At 39.6% G+C, this 20182-nt stretch overlaps 1 protein-coding gene across 1 annotated transcript in view; it reads left to right on the top strand.

Annotated features, from left to right (window-relative positions):
- Nucleotides 1-20182, top strand: part of F13A1 (coagulation factor XIII A chain) — a 172800-nt gene that overhangs the window by 93468 nt on the left and 59150 nt on the right. The window contains exons 7-8 of the mRNA XM_079778427.1: nucleotides 13379-13553; nucleotides 16501-16639. Of these exons, the coding sequence (XP_079634553.1) occupies nucleotides 13379-13553; nucleotides 16501-16639 (314 nt within the window). The remainder of the gene's footprint in view (nucleotides 1-13378; nucleotides 13554-16500; nucleotides 16640-20182) is intronic.

Raw genomic sequence — 20182 nt, 5'->3', positions numbered from 1 at the left:
GGGCGATCGTGGAGCCCCGATATTGATTGCCCCGTCAGCCGGTGGCCTGGGCCTCCTTCTGGGGGGCAATCATGGGGCAATGGCCAGGCCCCCAACCAATCGCATTGCACCCGCCTTGGCTGGCCTGGCGCCAGTGGGTGTCATAGCACGGTCATCCAGATGGTCATTCCTCTGTTTGGCCATTCAATCAATTTGCATATTATGCTTCTATTATTATAGATTGTTATTTTCTCTCTCCATGATTTATGCTCAGGAATATCAGGAATGCTGTTCCTCACTTTGGGATGGTCAAAAAAATAGAGGTCTCTGGTGCTCTTCATAACCTTTTCAACGGTGACACAGCTCAATCGGTAGGGGCTCCCAGAGGTGGCCACTTGGAGAATCTATCAGTGAAGATTAATAAAAAATGTTATTGTGGTCCAGCAGAGTAAAATATTAAAATGCCAATTCTAAGAAGATTTTTTTTAACCCTTAAAGTTGAAGCTTCAAGGTATCCCTAAGGATGGGAATCCAATGACGAATGGGAGATACAGTCAGGACAATCTCTAGGTCACCTTGCTCACTACAGATCTTTATTTCCATGTTTGTTTGTTTTTGAAGAATTTTTGAAATTTAATAAATATATTGGAAGCCAGTATGAAAATAGAATTTACCTAACAGAAAATTTGCCATAGTCACTTTTGAGAAATTACATTTATTCCATAAATAATCAAAGTGCAGATAAAAAGACTGAGGTCTCAGGAACTTAAATGACTTACACAAGGTCATTGGTAGAACTGGAAATGGACTTCATGTCGCCTGCCCAGACATTCCATTCTCAATGTTCTATTTCCCTGGCTTTTCTCTTTGTCTGTCCTCTCTTCACATCGGATGAGCTCCTTGGATACAAATATAATGTTTTCTACAAACTCTGTCTGATTTAATCCTTCTCTTTCAGAGTGGGGAGCAGGAGGAGGGAACAATGAATTGTTCAGACATCATTTTTCTCTCTTATGGTAAAAGCCTGCAATGTAATAAAGTTTTCATTTGTGGGCAAACAGCTTGGTTTCTCAATTATTAAGGGTACATTTCTTATGCCTGTTCTCCCCATTTTTGTGGGGGGAGGAAAAAAAACAGACATTTATTACAAACCATCTCTCGAATGTGATCATCATAGTCAATCTAAATGTCTGCTTTCCTTGAATTGCTTCCTGGAATGAGGTTTCAATGCTGCATTTATTTTGAAATTGCATGGGCTATTTCTTAAAGGTGGGGATGTTTTGAGCACTGAGCAGACATCCCCAGGACAGATGGATAGAAATGCAGCAAAGCCACAACAGCTCGTTAGGATATGCCCTCACAGCTTTATGCATCTGGGATCCCCTTCTTACCCTCTTTCCTTCCTCTCTCTCCTCCCATGAAATCCTTCTTTCCTCTTCTCTCTCTCTGCTTTTTTCCCCTTTCAAAAAATTTTGGAGACCTGTTCTACACCTGCCCTGCACCATGCAGCAGTGGTATAGAAATTTTTTAAAAGCAAACATTAGAAAAGCTTAAAATATCGATATATCTCTCTCTCAATCCACATTTGGTTATTTCTCTCTTGATGGTCAATTAGTAAAATATGTTTTGGCCAAATAAGGATCCTTAGTTACTAAGGGAAACAAGGTTAATAATTTCTAGTTGTGCCGAAACCGGTTTGGCTCATTGGATAGAGCCTGCGGACTGAAAGGTCCCAGGTTCGATTCCGGTCAAGGGCATGTACCTTGGTTGCGGGCACATCCCCAGTAGGGGTTGTGCAAGAGGCAGCTGATCGATGTTTGTCTATCATCGATGTTTCTAACTCTCTATCCCTCTCTCTTCCTCTCTGTAAAAAAATCAATAAAATATATTTTTTTAAAAATAATAATTTCTAGTTGTAATGGTTTCCATAAAAATGAATCTAATGACTCACCCTTGCCAGAGCCTGTGTCAAGTGTGTATACTAAAGAACATTTGCACAATAGTGGTCAGCCATTCCAGGAGCCAATATAGGTTAGGGTTAATCCATGTTTTTTTAATTGAAGTAAAACTTGCATACAGTGAAAAGTATGGGTAGTAAATGCAAAATTCAGCTAGTTTTGATTAATCACCACCCAACTAAAATATAAACATCAGTCCAGAAATTTCCCTGTGCTCCCTTCCTAATCAATCCACACCCCCATAGGCAACCACTGTTCTGATTTCTTGCAATAGATTAGATTTGCCATCTTAAACTCCCAAAAAGTGGGTACATATATTTTTGGGGGCTGGTTTCTTTTACTCAATCAGTTGTCTCACATGTCTTTAATTTTTTTTTATTGCTGAGCAATATTTCATTGTATTTTCTATATCACAAACTGTTTATCCACTCATCTGCTGATGGACATTTGAGATTGTTTTCAATTTAGGGTTATTATAAATAAAGCTATTATGAACATTATTGTAAAAGTCTTTTTATGTACATATGTTTTCATATCTCTGGAGTAAGTGGCATGTCTAAATCATAGGGTATGTATATGTGTATCTTTATAAGAATCTCCAATGTTCCAAAGTAATTGGACCATTGTATATGTTTATCTTTATAAGAATCTACCAGTGTTCCAAAGTGATTGGGCCATTTTACACTTCTGGCAGCAATACATGAGAATTTCAGTTTTTCCACAGCTTCATCTATTCTTGGTGTTTTCAGCTTTCTTAATTTTAACCTTTCTACTGGGTGTATAGTGGTATCTCATTGGGATTTTCATTTCTCTGATGACTAATGATACTGAGCACCTTTTTATGCATTTATTGACCAATTACACATCTTTTTTGATGTGGTATCATTTCAAGTTTTTGCCCATTTTGTTATTGGATTATTTATGTTTTTATTAATGAGTTGTAGCTGCTTTTTCTCTATTCCTAATACAATATATCCTATGTCAGATATATATTTAAGATATTTCATTCCAGAATATGGCTTGCCATTAAATTTTTTAAATATTATATTTTAAGGAACAAGATTGTACATTTTATGAAATTCAATTTTTAAGAATTAGCCCTAGGAAATATGTTATTTCCACAAGATCATGAAGATATTTTCCTATATATATTTTTAAAGCTTTATAATTTTGGCTTTTATGTTTAGGTCTGTGATCCATCTTGAATTATCATCCTATGTGGTATGAGGTAGGGGTCTAGGTCCCCCTACTTCAGTTTACCCATTTGTTCTAGTACCATTTGTTAAAAAAACTGTTGGAAACTAATTTTTTTAAAAGATTTTAAGTTTTTGAAAAGACTGTCAATTACCCCCCTTTCCCCCCCCCCCCCACCCCTCATTAAATTGCTTTGGTGACTTTGTTGAAAATCAAATGAGTATAAAAGTGTGGATCTATTTCTGGCCCCATTCTGTCCGATGGTCTATTTATCTATCCTTATATAGCATAGTGTCTCAATTACTGTAGTGTTATAGTAAATCTTCAAAGCACTTATTCCATAAGCTTTGTTCTTCTTTCTCAACATTGTTTTGGTTGTTCTAGAACCTTTGCATTTCTCTATAAATTTTAGAAACAACTTGTCAATTTCAACAGAATGTCTGTTGGCATTCTGATTGACCCATTTGTCTTGATCTAGTAAAGAAATATTAAAAGATGGCTTACACCCACCTTCCACTGATACCATATCTATTCATTCAGCGAAACTTATTTAGTGCCCACTCTGTGCTAGCAATGGGAATTCAAAGTCAAAACAGCATGGTACCTTCCTTCCTTGTGGGAATGTACATCTGGTAATGGGAACAGGGGCAACCAATCAATGACACAAAGCAACATACTAAATAAGAGGGCAGTACTAAGCAAAGAATACTACATAAGCACAGAGAAAAGACATCCAAATGAAAAAGATCAGTAAAGACTTCCAGAATGAGATTTAAAAATCAGTAGGTAAAGAAAGGGTTTGAGTATGAAAGGGCATTCCAGAAAGACAGAATACCCCTTCCAATAGCACTGGGGTAGAAAGCAGCTTGTGGCTAAGCCCACCACAATGAAAAGTGAAGGAGATGGTAGATGGCTTTCCTTTTCTTTGTTATATGTGTTGTGAAAGTCCAAAGAGAATCAAAGATGAGGATCCAGGCAAGGGACAAAAAGGAATTCTTGCCACCCTTATTTTTCTCGTGTGTGTTTGCTGGGAGGCCCGCCCATGGAATAACCTGTCTAGGAGTACTTCATCTTCAGCTCATTTCCCTTCCTATCCTTAGCACATAATTTGGAAAATGGCAGAGAAGACATAAGAAACATAACTCCAAATTTCCAGACCAATGGACTTTCCAATTTTACTTTCTGGAACTATTTTTTTTAAACAAATATCAATTGAACCTGAATATATAGAAGAGAAAAGCAGAGCTGTTGCTATTGAAGAGTGATGGTGCCTGAAGACCCCACCATCCCCACCACTTGGTAATCTCATTCCCCAAACCCAAAACAGTGACTACTGAGGTTCTTTGTAGAACCTTTGAGTGTCATAGCCCAATTTGACATCTTTACGACTTCTCCTTACAATTAAGATTGAGCCCTAGCCAGTTTTCTCAGTGGATAGAGCATCGACTGGCCAACTAAAGGGTCCCAGCTTTGATTCCAGTCAAGGGCACATCCTTTGGTGGCAGGTTCCCCAGCCCTGGTCGGGGTGCATGCAGGAGGCAACCAATCAATGTGTGTCTCTCACATGAATGTTTCTCTCTGTCTCTCCCTCTCCCTTCCACTCTCTCTAAAACTCAATGGGAAAATATCCCCGAGTGAGGATTAACAACAACAACAAAAAAAGACTGATCACCACCAGATAGCTGGGGGCTTGTGGTTCACGTATTTGGAAAGGATCTTATTCAAGAAATAACCTTTCTCTTTTCCAAATTTAACTCTCCACATTCGAAGCTAAATCATGTTACCCAAAATTTATAACCAACAGTCTTTGAGAAACTATTATAGATAAGATTAGATATACAACTGTATTATACAAGAGTTACAGTAATCCTAGCCTTTATGGGAACATAACTTTTAACAGTGAAATTTAGCAGGATACCAGTTTTAACAGAAAATTTTTATAATCATATAAAATGTGCACTCAGGATAAGAAAAATACATTTACCTTTTAAAAGAAGCAGAAAAAAGCAGTAATTTTTAAAAATGTAAAGGTATGTGCTATAGAAAATTAGAGAATCAAGAAATATCACTTTTTTTTCCAGCATCAAGTTAAAATCCGCTCAATCCCCTTTAACTGACATGGAGAAGTCCAGTATTGGTCATGCTTTAAGGCCTGCCCTGTCCTGTGAAATGTACAGGGATCCAGGGCTTATTCTGAGCTTAGGGTGAGGATTACTCAATGTGACTCCAATGCCAGGCCCTAAAGGCAGGTGGCTCCACTTCAGAACCAAGTACAGGCCAGCCATCGTATTTAAGGGGCCTCCCCCCAAAGCATGGCATTTCCTGGCTGGTTTCCCCACTGCTCCCCAGTCCCTGTTGGCCCACCTCCTGAATGGTTGGCCTCCCTTGTCAGCCCTCAAAGAGCCTTGCCTCTGTCCCTCCTCATAGTTGAACAACCCCAGTTTAATCGCTCCCCGTGGACCTAAGCCTTGACTTCAGGGAGGCAGTCCACCCCTCTCAGAGCACAAACAAAATTTTATCTGTTCTGTCCTCCATGGTAAGTACTTGGGGGAAATTCTAAACATTTTTAAAAGTAGAAATAAAAAAATAATTATATATTTGCACTATAAGAATTGAACATAAGTGGTATCTTGGTGTTTCTGTTTCTAATCTTTTTATTTTTATGGAAGAAGGCAATGTTCTCTCTAAAAAGAATTTGAACATTCCAGAAACATTTTTAGATGAAACTTAAAAAAAAATTTTTCTCTCCAAGAAATAGTCACTATTATCATTTTATGTACATTATACCAACTAGATATCTAAATTTATTTTTATCCTCACTGAGAATGTTTATTTCCATTGATTCTTAGACAAGGTGGAAGGGAGAGAGGAATAGGGGAGAGAAAGAGAGAGAAACATGCATGTGAGAGAGACACATCTATTGGTTGCCTCCCACAAGCACCCTGACCTGGGCCAAGGATCAAATCCACAACTAAGATATGTACCCTTGACTGGGAATCAAACTTGTGACCCTTCAGTTCATGGGCCAATGCTCTATCATTGAGCCAAACCGGCTAGGATTAGATAAATAGATACTTTAAGAGAGAAATATAATTTAAAATCATAAATGGGATTATACTAGAATGCTAGTTTAATTTAAAAGTATTATACTATTTTTTATGGTTTTTTTGAGATACTAGAGGCCTGATGCATGAAATTTGTGCAAGATTAGGCCTTCCCCCAGCTGCCAGCACTGGCTTCCCTCTGGCACCTGGGACCCGGGCTTCCCTCTGGCACCTGGGACCCAGGTTTCCCTCACAGTCCCAGCTTCATCCGGAATGTCATCCGAAAGGATGTCCAGAAGGACGTCCAGTCTAATTAGCATATTACATTTTTATTATTATAGATTTTTGATATACAATAAAATGTACAAATTAAAATGCACAATTTGATTATTTTGAACTCATGAAACCATCATCAAAATGAAAATACTGAACATGTCCATCACTGCCCAGAAGTCTCCTTTGTGATTTCTCCTTTTGATGACTCCTTGCTTTGTCTGCCATCCCCAGGTATCAGCACTCTGCTTTCTGTCTTTAACATACATTTAATTTTCTAGAATTTTACATGAATGAACTAATGCAGTATGTGCTCTTCTTTGTCTGGCTTCTTTATGCTTCTTTATCCCCTTTTGAGGTTTATCTATGCTATCATTGTGTGCATCAATAGTTCATTTCATTTTTTCTGAGTAGTGTTGCATTGTGTAGATGAACCACAATTAGTTTATCCATTTATTTGTTGGTGGACATTTGAGCTGTTTCCAGTTTTTAGAATAAAGCTAGGAATATTCATGTAGAAATCTTTGTATAAACATATCCTTTATTTCTTTTAGATAAATACCTAGGAGTATGGTGGCTGAGTCATATGGTCAGTGTATGTTTAATTTTTAAGAAACTGCCAAAGTGGTGTACCATTTTACATTCCCATCAGCAGTGTGTAAGAGTCCCAAGTGTTCAACCTTCCCCAACAGACTGTTATGATCAGTCTTTTTAATTTCAGACTTTCTAATATGTGTATTGTGTTATCCCATGGGAGTTTTCGTTTGCATTTCCTTATGACCGATAATGTTGAGCATCTTTTGTTGTGCTTGTTATCCATGTATCTTCTTTGATGTATTATCTGTTCAAACAGATTGCCCATCTTTTATAATTTTTTTTTCATTTTCTTATCATTGAGTTTCAATATTCTGGTTACAAGCCCTTTATCATATATGTGATTTACAAATATTTTTGCCCACTCTAAACTTATCTTTTCATTCTGTTAACAATGTCTTTCAGAGAGCATAAGTTCTTAATTCGATGAAGTCAAATTTGTAAATATATTCTTTATGGGTTATACTTTTGGTATTATATCTAAGGAATCCTTAACTAACAGAAGGGTACAAATTTTTTTCCAATGTTTCCTTCTTGAAGCTTTATAGTTTTAGGTTTTAAATTTAGGTCTATGATTCATTTTGAGATAATTTGTCTATGGTGCAAGGTATAAATCAAAGTTTATATTTGCATATTAGTATCTAATTGTTCCAGCAGCATTTGTTGAAAAGATTATTCTTTGTCCCTGAAATTGCCTTTACAACGTTGTCAAAAATTAGTTAACTATATTTCTGGAGTTTCTTTCTATGTTTTCTGTTGTGTTCTATTGGTCTGTTTGTATTTATGTCAAACAGTGTTGTGCTATTTAATTTAAAATACTGCACTTAATTGTATTCAAATTCTATTAAATTTTAAGTTTTATTTAATTTTATTAAATTTTACTTTTCACAGAAGAGGAAAATTGAATTACCATAGAAGAAATTGTTAGCTTTAAATAAACGTTTCTTCACTACCAGAAATACTATTTTCTAACAGATCCCTCTAAGGTTATTAAAAATGTATGAAACCATTAAAAGAATAAAGTAATTATATTTTTAAATTATATTTTAATGTTAGATTATGTCAGTTAACTAAGAGAGATCAACACGTTAAAACATTAGCAATCCTATTCTTTCTTTCCTCCCTCATGTCTAATTTTTCTTAGGATCATTACTGTTTTTACATTATCAAGTTTTATATTATAGTTCATATTCATTCTATAACTACTTTAATTCCCAAAGGTTTTTATACTCAAATGAATTTTCTTACCACTGGATCCCTTCCACCACCACCACCACCACCACCACCACCACCACCACCACCCCACCACCACCACCACCCCCCCCCCCACACACACACACACACACAGTCTCTGCTTCTGGATTCTTTGTTTGATTCAGCCCTTAATTTTTTTGATGTCACTTTTCAAGTAGTTTGGTTTTGATGGATGCTATATTTCCTGAGATGCTTCATGTTTGAAATCTGCACTGATTGTCTTTATATTTGCAGAACATCTTAGCTCTGCATAATATTCTTGGGTCAACCTTTCTTTCTCTCAGGACTATTGATTGACTGTGCTTTGATTGACTGTGTTTTGCCATTGAATGATGCTATGGAGAAGTCTGAAAGCAGCCTAATTTCCTCCCTAGTTGCTAATTTGCATTTTCTGTCTGTATTATTTCTTTATCCTTAAGTTCAAAAAGCTTAATTAGTTCAAGTTTCTAGGCAATGAGCATTCTGCATCAAGTTACCCTGAAGCACAGATTCTCTTTTAATGTATAAATGCAACACTTTCTCAATTGGTAAAATTTCCTTATATTATGTCATGAATATATCTTCTGTTTCATTTGTTGGGTTCTCTGTTTTAAGGATACTAATTATCCTTGTCTTTCATAACTATTAGCTTTTCTCTAAAGAACTTCATCTCTTCATCTTTTTCATTGGAATGTTCTTTATTTCAAGCTTTTCTTCTGTCATTAATTATATTTTTAGTAGTATCTATTCTGTTTCTTATAGTTTATCATTTTTTAGTTCCATGATGATGTAATTTGTCCCTCATTTTTTTCCTTTCTGTGATCTCCTAAGAGATTATGTTCCTTAATTTTGTTTTCATCTGAGTATTATTTTAATATTCTCCCTCTCCCACCCCTCTCTTCTTTCCTCACTGCTTCTTTTCTTTTTATTCATGTTCATGCTAGTATAGCTCTTCTTCACCTGGTCTATTTGCTCTAATATAATGTAGATAATATCTTTACTATCCCCAATCTAAGATTAGTTTGATTTCTCCTCTGCATATCAGCTTGAGGCCAATGTATTTTATTCTCTCTACTGGGAAAGACTGGAGCAGGGAAGGGAGTTTAGCTGAAGAGATGGCCATCTCTTTTAGAATACTTGGGGTCTGCTTTTTGTTTTAAGATTCTGTCAAATTTCTCATTCCAGAATCCACTTCACCTGGTTGGAGGCATATCTCACTCCCATGGGTGAATAACGCTCAGGCTTTGTGTCATTTCTCACTGTCCCATAATCTCTATCTCTTCAGAGATTAGACTTTTTTTCTTTTTTTTTTTTACCAATTTGTCCACAGCATTTGTGTCCACTATCCTTGTCAAAATAAGAAAAAGAACTGCATTTTCATTCAGTTTGTTTTTTTCAAGATTTTCAATTTCAAATGAGAAATATCAGGATTGTGTTGAGTTGACAGTAAGGCTTCTGAAGAGCTGATGGTTAGGGTTAGGGTTAGGGTTAGGGTTAGGGTTAGGGTTAGGGTTAGGGTTAGGGTTAGGAGCTGAGCCATGTTATCTTTCTCCTCACTCCATAATCCTCATCTTTTCTGGGAACCAGATTTTAAAGTTTACTGAATTACTAGAGGCCCAGTGCATGAGAATTCATGCACTGGAGGGGGGGGGGTCCCTCAGCCAGGCCTGCCCCCTCTCACATTCCTGGATCCCTTAGGGATGGGAGGTGACCCGACGATCAGGGGAAGGCGACGCCCACATCACACCTCTGGGGCTGCCACTGCCGGCAGTGCAAGCCTCTGCCGGCCCTGGTTACCTGAGCTCTGGTGGCCCTGGGAGGCTGGGCAGCTGCCGTGCGAGGCTTGCCTGCACCTCGTGTGTCAGCTGGGCAGCCACCATCTGAGGCTTGCCTGCACCTGGGGCCAGCCCTAGGAGGCTGGGCAGCCGCCATCTGAGGCCTGTCTGCGCCTCGGGCGTCGGCTGGGCCACAGACATCCAAGGCTTGCCTGTGCTTTAGGCTGGCCCTGGGTGGCTGAGGGGCTGAGGGGACTGGGGAACTCTGGAGGCAGGCACACAGAGCAGCCAGGCCCACCTGAGGGAAGGCCTGGCCATGCTGCAGGCCTGCCACCCTGGTGGGGCTAAGGGGACTGGGTGCCACCATCTTGTGGCTGTGGATGCCGCCATCTTTGAGGGTGTGGCAGTCAATTAACATATTTCCTCCTTATTGGCTGTGGGTGCCGCCATCTTTGTGAGGGTGTGGTGGTCAATTAACATATTCCCTCTTTATTAGATAGAATGTTATGTACCTGAGTTGCTAACAATGACTTTTTTGGAAGGGCTGGTATTTCATGTTTTCATATTGTAGCTATTATGGGAGGACAATTTCATGCAAACCTTATTTAAGTTTAATAATGCTCCCTGTCCAAAGTCCTGGGCTCATGTTGTCTCCTTGACCATCTGTAATGCGAGACATTTCATTCTGTTACTGGTCTACCTATGAGTTCATGATAGGGTGTTAAAACAGCCCAGTGTGGCATAAAAATGATGCCTTTGAAGTGTCCCAAACATATCTTGTTATATAGGGAGGAAGTTATTACTTTAACCCTTCCCATATGTAACTAAAGACTTATCTGTTTCAGTGTCTGGGCTCCCCAGAAATCAATGTTCTAATTAGAAAACAGTAGCTAATCTGGCCAAATGCTAATAAATGATAGTTGTGATTTATCTAACAACAGGGGAAAAGCTCAGCATTAACAATTAAAAGGTCTGTAGAGGAGATGACTTTTTTTCTTCCTCTTCCTCTTAGTTTATTGAGTTCAACCATAAGCTATAAATAGCTTCTAATTAATGGCTTTCTGTTTGAAAATCAGTCATCGAACCATAGTTTAGTAACTTTTACCTCTGAGATTCATAAGACCAATTCTATTTCTCAATGATAAGGATAAGGAAATGGTCATGTGAGTTAGAGCTGAATCTATCTGTCCACAAAGACCACACCTCATCATTGCCCTCGAAGGCACTCTTCAGGCTTCGTTATAATGGATGCAGAATTTTAAATAATCAACTGCAGTGAGAAGTAGTGATCATGAATAGAGCCAAAATGGCTGGTTAACTGCTGCAACTCAGTCATTTCATGGTGTTACAGAATGAAGTCAAAGTTTACATCAAAGGCCTGAGTTTGCAATTAGTTGAAGAAGGTCTTTCATAAATCTTCAAAGAATTACATTTTTTCTACACTAAACAAATTAACTGGATAGTAACCTTCACTTTAACCTGGTTGGACAGAGTCGAAGGGGGAAAACAGTATGTCTAACTCAGATTGAATGGGGATCTTCTAGAGAACACTCCCAGAAGAACCCTCTTTGGGAAATGCCACTCAGTGGTAGAGTGAATTTCATATTTTAGTGGAGGGTTTGTCATTGAGAGTAGGAGGTATTTGTACATCTTAATTGTTTTCTTCTAGAATTTTCTATTTCATCCAACATTGCCTTCTTACATGATACCCAGGCAGAGCTCCTAACAGGTCCCTGAGACTGCCATGTTGTTTCATGACACCAACCATTTATTGAAACTGTTTCCATTATATAGGTGGCCTTTTGTAGTCACCAGCCCCTCAAAACCTAGCTTTCAATTCATTCCCATATTCAGCCCACCACCACCACCATCACCATCTTCCAGCCAGATAAAACAGATTACACCCTCCTTGAGCCTCCATTCCACCTATACACCTTTCTGTCTTAATACCAGTAACCTTTACCTGCACTTGATTGGTTTCTTATCTATCTCTCCCCAGGGAGAAGGTCTTATTCTTATCCAGTGTTGAGTTTATGAGTGATTATTCAACTACTTGAGCACCTGTTCTTTGCCAATACTTGCTAGAAATCAGAAAGACAGATGTTTATATCTGTTCTCAATTAGCTCATGGCCTACTGGGAAAGATAGACTCTTATATAGCTAAACTCAGCAAGCCTACTAAGAGTCTGGGCAAGTGCTGATGCTGAGTCATTAGTGGGCAAGGTAGTGACCACATAAAAACTCACCATATTTTAATAAATCTTCTGTGGTTTTCACAATCCAAACAAATCTGTTTCGATTGCATGTTTCACTTTGCCTACTAATGTCTTCTCAGTCTAGTCTAAACCTATGCTTCCAAAACTAATATAGACACATATAACCTGGGGATTTTGCTAAAATTCATACTCTGAGTGAGCAGATCCATGGAGGTGACTGAGATTCTGCATTTCCTGGTGTGGAGCTGGGACCCCCCCCCCCCCCCCACTCCTCAGGAGGAACCTCCATCAACTGAGATATTCCTTCTAAGTTTTATCAACGTTGGTGTGGGATAAGACCATTCTGCATCTCTGCCCCTCCTACCAGTCTAGATATGACTTCTTCTTTAATTCCCTTGTTGTAGGACTTCCATCAGCTCAATTTCAGGTGATTCTAAATGATAGCTGTTCTGTAGTTCAGCTGTAATTTTGATGAGGTTGTGGAAGGAAGTGAGTACCATGTTTACTTATGCTGCCATCTTGACCAGAAGTCTCTTATTAACTTTAAATGGTTCCCATGTCAGCATCTGTTTAATTTTTCAATTCATTAGAGTTTGCCACTCATCATCAAAGTCAAAATCCCTTAAACCATGAGACTTTGGCCCCTCACTCTAACTATACATCTTTTGCATTTGTCAGTTTTAAATTATCCTTCTACAAAATCCCTACTTGATCCCTACTTGAACTGTTTTCTTATGTAAACTTCTTCCTCTCTTCCTCTCTTTCTCACATCACTCTCCAGCACTATTTCAACCAGACCAAATACCTTATGTGCATCTCCTCCTAAGCACATGGAGAAGACATTACAAGTCTTCCTATCTGCTATTCAGCACCACCTTACTACAATTATATGCTGTTTAAGAGGCAGTCTAGTTATTTGGTTTGCCCTTGCACACTTAGTCATTACATCACTTTCCCTGACAAAACAACAGTGGATTAAACAATAGTGAACAGTTTTCATCACGTAGGATATATGGAAGACACTGGAAGCCTTATCTTGCCTAATGTCAGAATCTGGAGAAAACTTTTCTAAATGATCTTTCTTTCTTCTCACCACCTGTGGTCTCATTTAGGTTAATTCCAAAGATGATGAAGGTGTGCTGGTTGGATCCTGGGACAATGTCTATGCCTATGGCGTGCCCCCATCAGCCTGGACTGGAAGCATTGACATTCTGTTGGAATATCAAAGTTCTAAGAATCCAGTTCGGTATGGTCAGTGCTGGGTTTTTGCTGGTGTCTTTAACACATGTAAGTATCCAACTGAGTAATATGTTTTTAATGTAAAGGAAATTTCACTTCATGGCATTTTATCTATAACCTGGCAAAGAGACCTAGCAATCTCTGTTGGCTCTATAGAATTTATAGGTGACTGTTCTGGGATGTAGTCAATGTGTAATTAAATTATTCTGAGCCATATATGCTCATAGTTTCTCTTTGACTGCAGAGTCTTTATAGAAAGAATGATGGACTATTTCCTACATAATCCATCATTCTACTTCCAGAGAAATGGAGGGTCCCAGGGGCCAAGTAAGGATGTGGAGGTAATAATATGGCATTTTCTTTTCAGTAACCACCCCCCAACATTTAAAAAAGGTTTCTTTTCGGTAACCCCCCCCCCAACATTTAAATAAGTGAAAATTAAATTAAAAAAATAACAGCAAATGTTTACTTGTTATCGAGAAGTTTTATAAATATGCTTAGTTGCTTATGGTTTATCACTGAGAGGTTTTGTAAATATATCTATTTAATTTTTAGCCTAACGATGGAAGGGATTGTGGCAGGTGGTCTCATCTCCATTTTTTAATCTCCCTTTTTACACGTGAGTCTCGATGTCCCTGAGCAATTAGGTATCAGAACTTAATGAACAATCCTCACTCCCCAGTTTCCTTTGTGGCTTTTAATTCACCCAACATCCAATCCATAGCAGAAAGCATATGGGAACAGAATTATTCTCTTCAGCCTCATGCATCATTTTGTGAAATGCAATTTGCTTATCTAGGACCAATGTTATTGTTAATTCAGTGAATACTTTTTAAAATACATTTATTTCAGTGTGTCTTCATCATTGGTAACGATTTTCATTCACATGCCATTTCTACAGTCTTGGAGAAAACATCAAGCACAAATTTCTGCTTATTCATTAGTAAAGAATGTTTTACCAAGCTAGCTTTCTTATTTTTCAGAAAAATCAAGGTGGGCTCAGAGGCTAGAAGCAAAGATAAGACCATTTTTAAAAAAATAAATGATTATGAAGCCTATCAGTTTCAACTCAAAGTTGTTATAGTCTAAGAACTAGCCTGGCCTGTATTGCTTAGTGGCTTGAGCATCATCCCATGGACCAAGAGGTCCCAGTTTCAATTCCTGGTCAGGGTAAATGCCTGGGTTGCAGTCTCAATCTCCAGTAGGAAGCGTGCAGAAAGCAGCTGATCAATGCTTATATCTCTTTATCCCTTTTCCTTCCTCTCTCTCTAAAATAAATTTTAAAATATTTTTTAAAAAAAGAACTAGCCAGTGATCCAAGTGAGGAGAAATCATGAGTTTTGTATTGTTTGTTTTTTTTTTCTTCCCGCTGGCATCAAAATTATTAAGATTATTTTCTTAGCCATTTGAGTATACCCAAGGACTAAAGGAAAATATGTATATTTCCTGAGAGCAATCAAGGTCAATGTATCTGTCTCCTGAAAGGGCTGGTCTCTGAAGTTCTACAGAAAAGCATGAACTTCAAGATAGTAGTTCCCCTCCCTCATGGTTTGCAAGCTAAGACTACAGCACCCACTGGAGGCAGCCACTCTTATGAAATAATTACAGGAAAACAGAAAGGGCCCTCTGTCTCCGCATGTCCTGCTGCCTATAATCTCATTATCCCAGTGTAATTCCTTCAGGCTTAGAACCAGATAAAATAGTGAGCACCTTCCATCCATTTATGCCTTTTGTATAAAAGGGTCACTAGATCTACTCCAGGCTTTTATGGACAGTTAGAAAAGGCAGAAGCATGATATGGAGAAGCACAGTGGGAATAAACCCAAAGAGGGAAGTTGGAGGGAAGGAAGTCCTAATGCCCCAGTGTCAAGCTCCACCTTTCCAGACTCCAGTGTGGACTTCCAAGGTTGTTCTATTGAAGGAGGTGGATAGTCTTTGGTTAAAAATGCTAAATTATTCTGAGAAAATAAAAGGCAAGCCAAGTCATTAATCTTAAAATTGTCAGCAGAATTATTTCTAATGAGCCCTGATGTGTGGTGTCCTGGGAGCCAAGGAGGGCATGTGGATTAAGTTTAATCAATAGGTACATATGGCAAGAGATGCATCCTGGCAATTTGTTATCTAAGAATTAAAATGAATCTGTGGTGTTACCCTCCACCAAGTGTCACAGAGAAAATTCCACCCGAGAAAGCAAACCCCACTGAGGACCTGCTTCATACATTCCTAGCTTCCTATTAGCTATTTTTTAATTTTATTTTCAGAAACATAGTCCCCTTCGCTGAACTAAACTAATACCACTTTGACAATTGTATGGTTTGCAACAGACAATTGGAACGCTGTTACTGGGCTTCTGTTCCAGCTGACTTCATCTGGCCCAACTGCAATTCTGGATGACCCTGCAGCAAGGTTTCTCTCTGCAGCATTGGTCCTGACAATAGCCCCTTCTCCAGCATGGAATATTTGAGGACAACATGTTGGCATTAAAATGAAAAACAAACAGAGTCCAGCCTTGGAAATTTCCTGAGCAGAAACACAGTTTGCTCATACAAAGCTCACTTTAGCTTATTTTGCAAGGTTAATATGACCTTGATCATTTCTTGCTTGTGCATATGGAAATCATGGGCAGACCTTGAACTGCTTCCTAAGGTCGATATAAGGTAACCACTGACCAATTCCCTATCTTTTAAGAATATCCTAATATAACCAGTCACTATGAAGAATAAACAGGCACTGATTCTTCACTCTATAAGCTGCTTTGTGATAATATATCCTTGTGCCTCCTTTCATGTTTGTTTTGAGTGTTCCTGGTTAGTGAACTGTCTTTTTGGTACATGCACAATAAACTAATTACTACTTTGGCGATTCATTGGTTTTACTTTTGTTATTTCTGGCCTTTGACATTGTCGAAGAAGAAAGTTCCTATGAGAAGGGATTGCTCCCTATGTATTTATTAATTTTTGGTGACGTGATTCATTGTGGTCCTTCTTTCCTGCAGTTTTGCGATGCCTTGGGATACCAGCAAGAGTTGTTACCAATTATTTCTCAGCTCATGATAATGATGCCAATTTGCAAATGGACATCTTCCTGGAAGAAGATGGGAATGTGAACTCCAGACTCACCAAGGATTCAGTGTGGTGAGTTTGATTTACAAGGGCATTTGCTGATATCAAATTAAAGTGACATTACGCATTTCCCACAAGACAGACTTGGTCTACTGTTTCTTTCTATTCTATTTTAAGGACTGTTCGATACCATAGGCAGAAATGTCTGATTGTCAGAGAGTTTTTTCACCTAAAGAATGAGAAATGTTATTGAAAAGGCAGTTTGGGTTCTTAGTAATAAAGATGGGCCAACTCATTATGACAGAAACCACTGATAAAGGCCATTGTTTTAGTGGCTAGAACCTATACTAGCTCTTCTCTACTTTAGTTTATGAACATTATGGTGAATGGCAGAGATATGGGAGCCAAGCATTGTCTATGTCAATACTCTCAGGGTCATATAGTTAAGCTAACATTTATTAAGCAATTATTGTGTACCAGTTTCTGTATGCATGATCTTATCTAATTCTTATCAAGTCAGTGCTTATTAATATCTCCATTTACAGTGAGGAAACTGAGGCCCAGAGAGGTTAAAGTAATTTACTCAATGCCACACATCTAGTTCACTGAGAATAAAACCCAACTGAACTTTGACCACAATTGTTTTTTGCCTTGGCAATATAGGATTGATCTTTGAGTGTAAAAATGTTGTTCTCCTTGATTTGTGACATCATCATTTATTCAGAGATAGAAATAAGAGTCAGGTTGACATTGTTACCAAATACCAATCACACAGTTCTTTCACTGCCCTGAACAACTGCATAACAGCTGGCTACAGGGAGTTTAACATTCCAAAGGAATTTCCTTTTTCCATGGCACCCACTAAGTCTTAAAAATATTCTAAAAAGATGGGAAAAATCACCCTGGCCAGTGTGGCTCAGTTGGTTGAGCATTGCCTGGTGCACCAAAAAGTCGCCAGTTCAGTTCCCAGTCAGGGCACATGCCCAGGTTACGGGATGATCCCTGATCAGGGTGAGTGTGAGAGGTGGCCGATCAATGTTTCTCTCTCACATCCATGTTTCTCTCTCTTCCTCCCTCCCTCTCTCTCTCTAAAAAATCAATAATAACATATTTATTTTTTAAAGAATTCAAATTTAAAGGACATTTATGAAGGTCTGTATGGGAGGAAATTGCCAGGCATTGAACTAGGTAGGATTTCCAAGCCAAAAATGTGTCTCCTCTGGGTGTTCTTTCAAAGAAATAAAGCTAAAACACTGTCAGTTGTAAAAGCAGCCAAACGGGGATGGTAAGAAGTTATAAGCTGATTTTAAGAGAAATTAAAAGTTAGAAGTGCCTTAACTCCCCCATGTTACAGGAATGGATCACAGTTGTAGGAGTGGTATTAACTCGCCAGAACCAGTAAACGCTCTTTTGAGAATGTTGAAAGAAGGAAATAGCTGAACTAGTAGCAAAGTGCCACTATGAATAAAAACCAGCAGTTCATTTGCAGGGAATGAGCTGAGCAATGGTAAGCTGGAGAGTTCAGGCAAGACAAAACCTCACCTCTGCAAACTGAACAGCAATTTAAAGCACCATTTAAGCCCTTGGAATCGCAGTATAGCAGCCCTGCATGTATATGAAATGAGAAAAACAGACCAAAATAGCCTCCCCAAAAGCCTGTTGTGACAGTTGAAAATGGCAAAATGAGAATTATTTGGCCTTCTGCACTGCGTGCACACACACACACACACACACACACTGCCTTTGTAGTCAACTGCAGTTCGAAATTATTCCTCCCTATTCCTTCATCCAAATGCCTCCCATCATAAATCCCTAGGAAGCATAAACAAAACTGATACTAAATTGTGAAGCTGTTGGAGCTTGATCTTGGTAACCCTTTCATCTTCCAGCTCCCTCTCCAAATTCCTTTCCCTGTTCCTGCCACCCTTTGCTCCTTCTTCGCCTTTCCCAAATTTCCCATCACCCTGGGACCATGTTCCCTGGTCTGGAACCCTCACTCATCCTCCACAGCCAGGCTGCAGCCCTCGGCTCCTTTCCCCTCCCCGCATTTGGTGCTGGCATAGCAGGCTTCTAATATATAATGACTGACCATCTGACTAACTGGATGGCTGACATTAAAACTCAGGGCAGACCAGACCATGTGGCACCGGGAAGAAAGGGCTCAGTCAGGTCTACGTCCAAGGCCAGGCTCTGCCACTGACTAGCTGTGTGATCCTGAGCAAGGCACAACCTCTCTGTGCCTTTCTTTTCTCCTTTGGAGACAAAATTTTCTACTTGACTCAGCACAGAGCCAAGCATAATAGGTGCCTAATGGGTGTTAGTTGTTATCACTGCCTTCGTCATTAGCCACACAGCTGGAATTCCTTAGAGGCAATATGTCGCCATCAACTCAAGCACAGTGAAGCAGCCAGAATAAGAGGGGTGCCAGTGTGCTAAGATGACTGTGCTATTTCTATTACTTTGGGGTATTTTTTAAAGCAAAAGCAGAAATTTGTGCCTCCCCTGTGCAAAAACACTAGTGGAGCCTAGAAGCTACAGATGTTCCGGAACAGAAGTATTTCTAAGCCCTTCGTTGACTGGGGGGCTCATGGGGCCGCCCTGATATATGGCTAGCACATGGCCACACAGTCACGCTCTGTCTTGGGGAGTTACTTGTGTGGCCTTGAGAAAAGGGTTTTACCGCTCGGAGCTTTAGCTTCCTTATCAGTAGAATGAGGGTAATCTTGATAGTGACATTTCCTAATGGGGTAGCTGTGACAAATGAGGTAATCCAGGCAAAGTACTTACCACAGTGCTAGGCCAGGACTGCTCAACCAGCGCCTGCTAATGAGATGAGAAACAGGGGCGCCTGAGCTGCAGGGAGGTCACTGGGGGCAGAGGTTCACGCGGGAGGATTTGGTGGGCATCCGCTGACCCCCGAGAAGCCAGCGCAGCGTGCTGGCAGCACATGGCCTAGGGAATTTTCTTGCCGAGCTCTCAGGAGCAATTGGTCTCACCCAAGCCCCCAGACTCACTTCCCTCCACAGGCTCCAGTCAAACAAACTCGCCCCAACGCCCTCTCAGTTTGTTAAGTGGCTCCTGTCCTCCTTGTACTGCCTCTTTCCTCTCTTCCCAAGAAACCAGGAGAATGATTTCTGGTTTCTCTCGCTTGTGCCTCCACCATCTCTTCACCGAGGTCCTGATGGTACAAATTTTGTGGTGAATGAATGTTTCTGGTTGGGTCTCAAAGCCCAGGGTGTCCTCTTTTCCACAACTCAGCCAGGTCCAACAAGCCCGGAACAGAAATAAGCCAGCCGGAGGGCTCAGAGGGGAGCACAGGAATGCGTGTGGGGAGAGGGCGTCACTCTCCAAGCACTCCTAAGCCAAGAGAGGTGAGGTGTGGATTTCACCCCAGGTCCAGACTCTTCTCCCTTTGTCAACACAGGGACTGGCTGCTTATTTGCCTGCTTTCTGCTTTGCATGGTGGGTTTCCCCTCTGAGGTGCCTCCCTCACAGGGGGCAGCAATTTTGTACAGAGTGGGCACCGTGTTGATGCCAACAGAGGAAAGAGTCAGCTTCTTAGCCATTCAGGAGAGAGAGAGGCCGAGGAACTTAGCTGGGCAGAGTAATTGGACC

This window comes from Cnephaeus nilssonii, assembly GCF_951640355.1.
Source record: "Cnephaeus nilssonii genome assembly, chromosome: 7".
Taxonomy (NCBI): domain Eukaryota; kingdom Metazoa; phylum Chordata; class Mammalia; order Chiroptera; family Vespertilionidae; genus Cnephaeus; species Cnephaeus nilssonii.
Note: the sequence above shows the minus strand (reverse complement) of the source record. Positions and strands in the feature narration are given on the sequence as shown.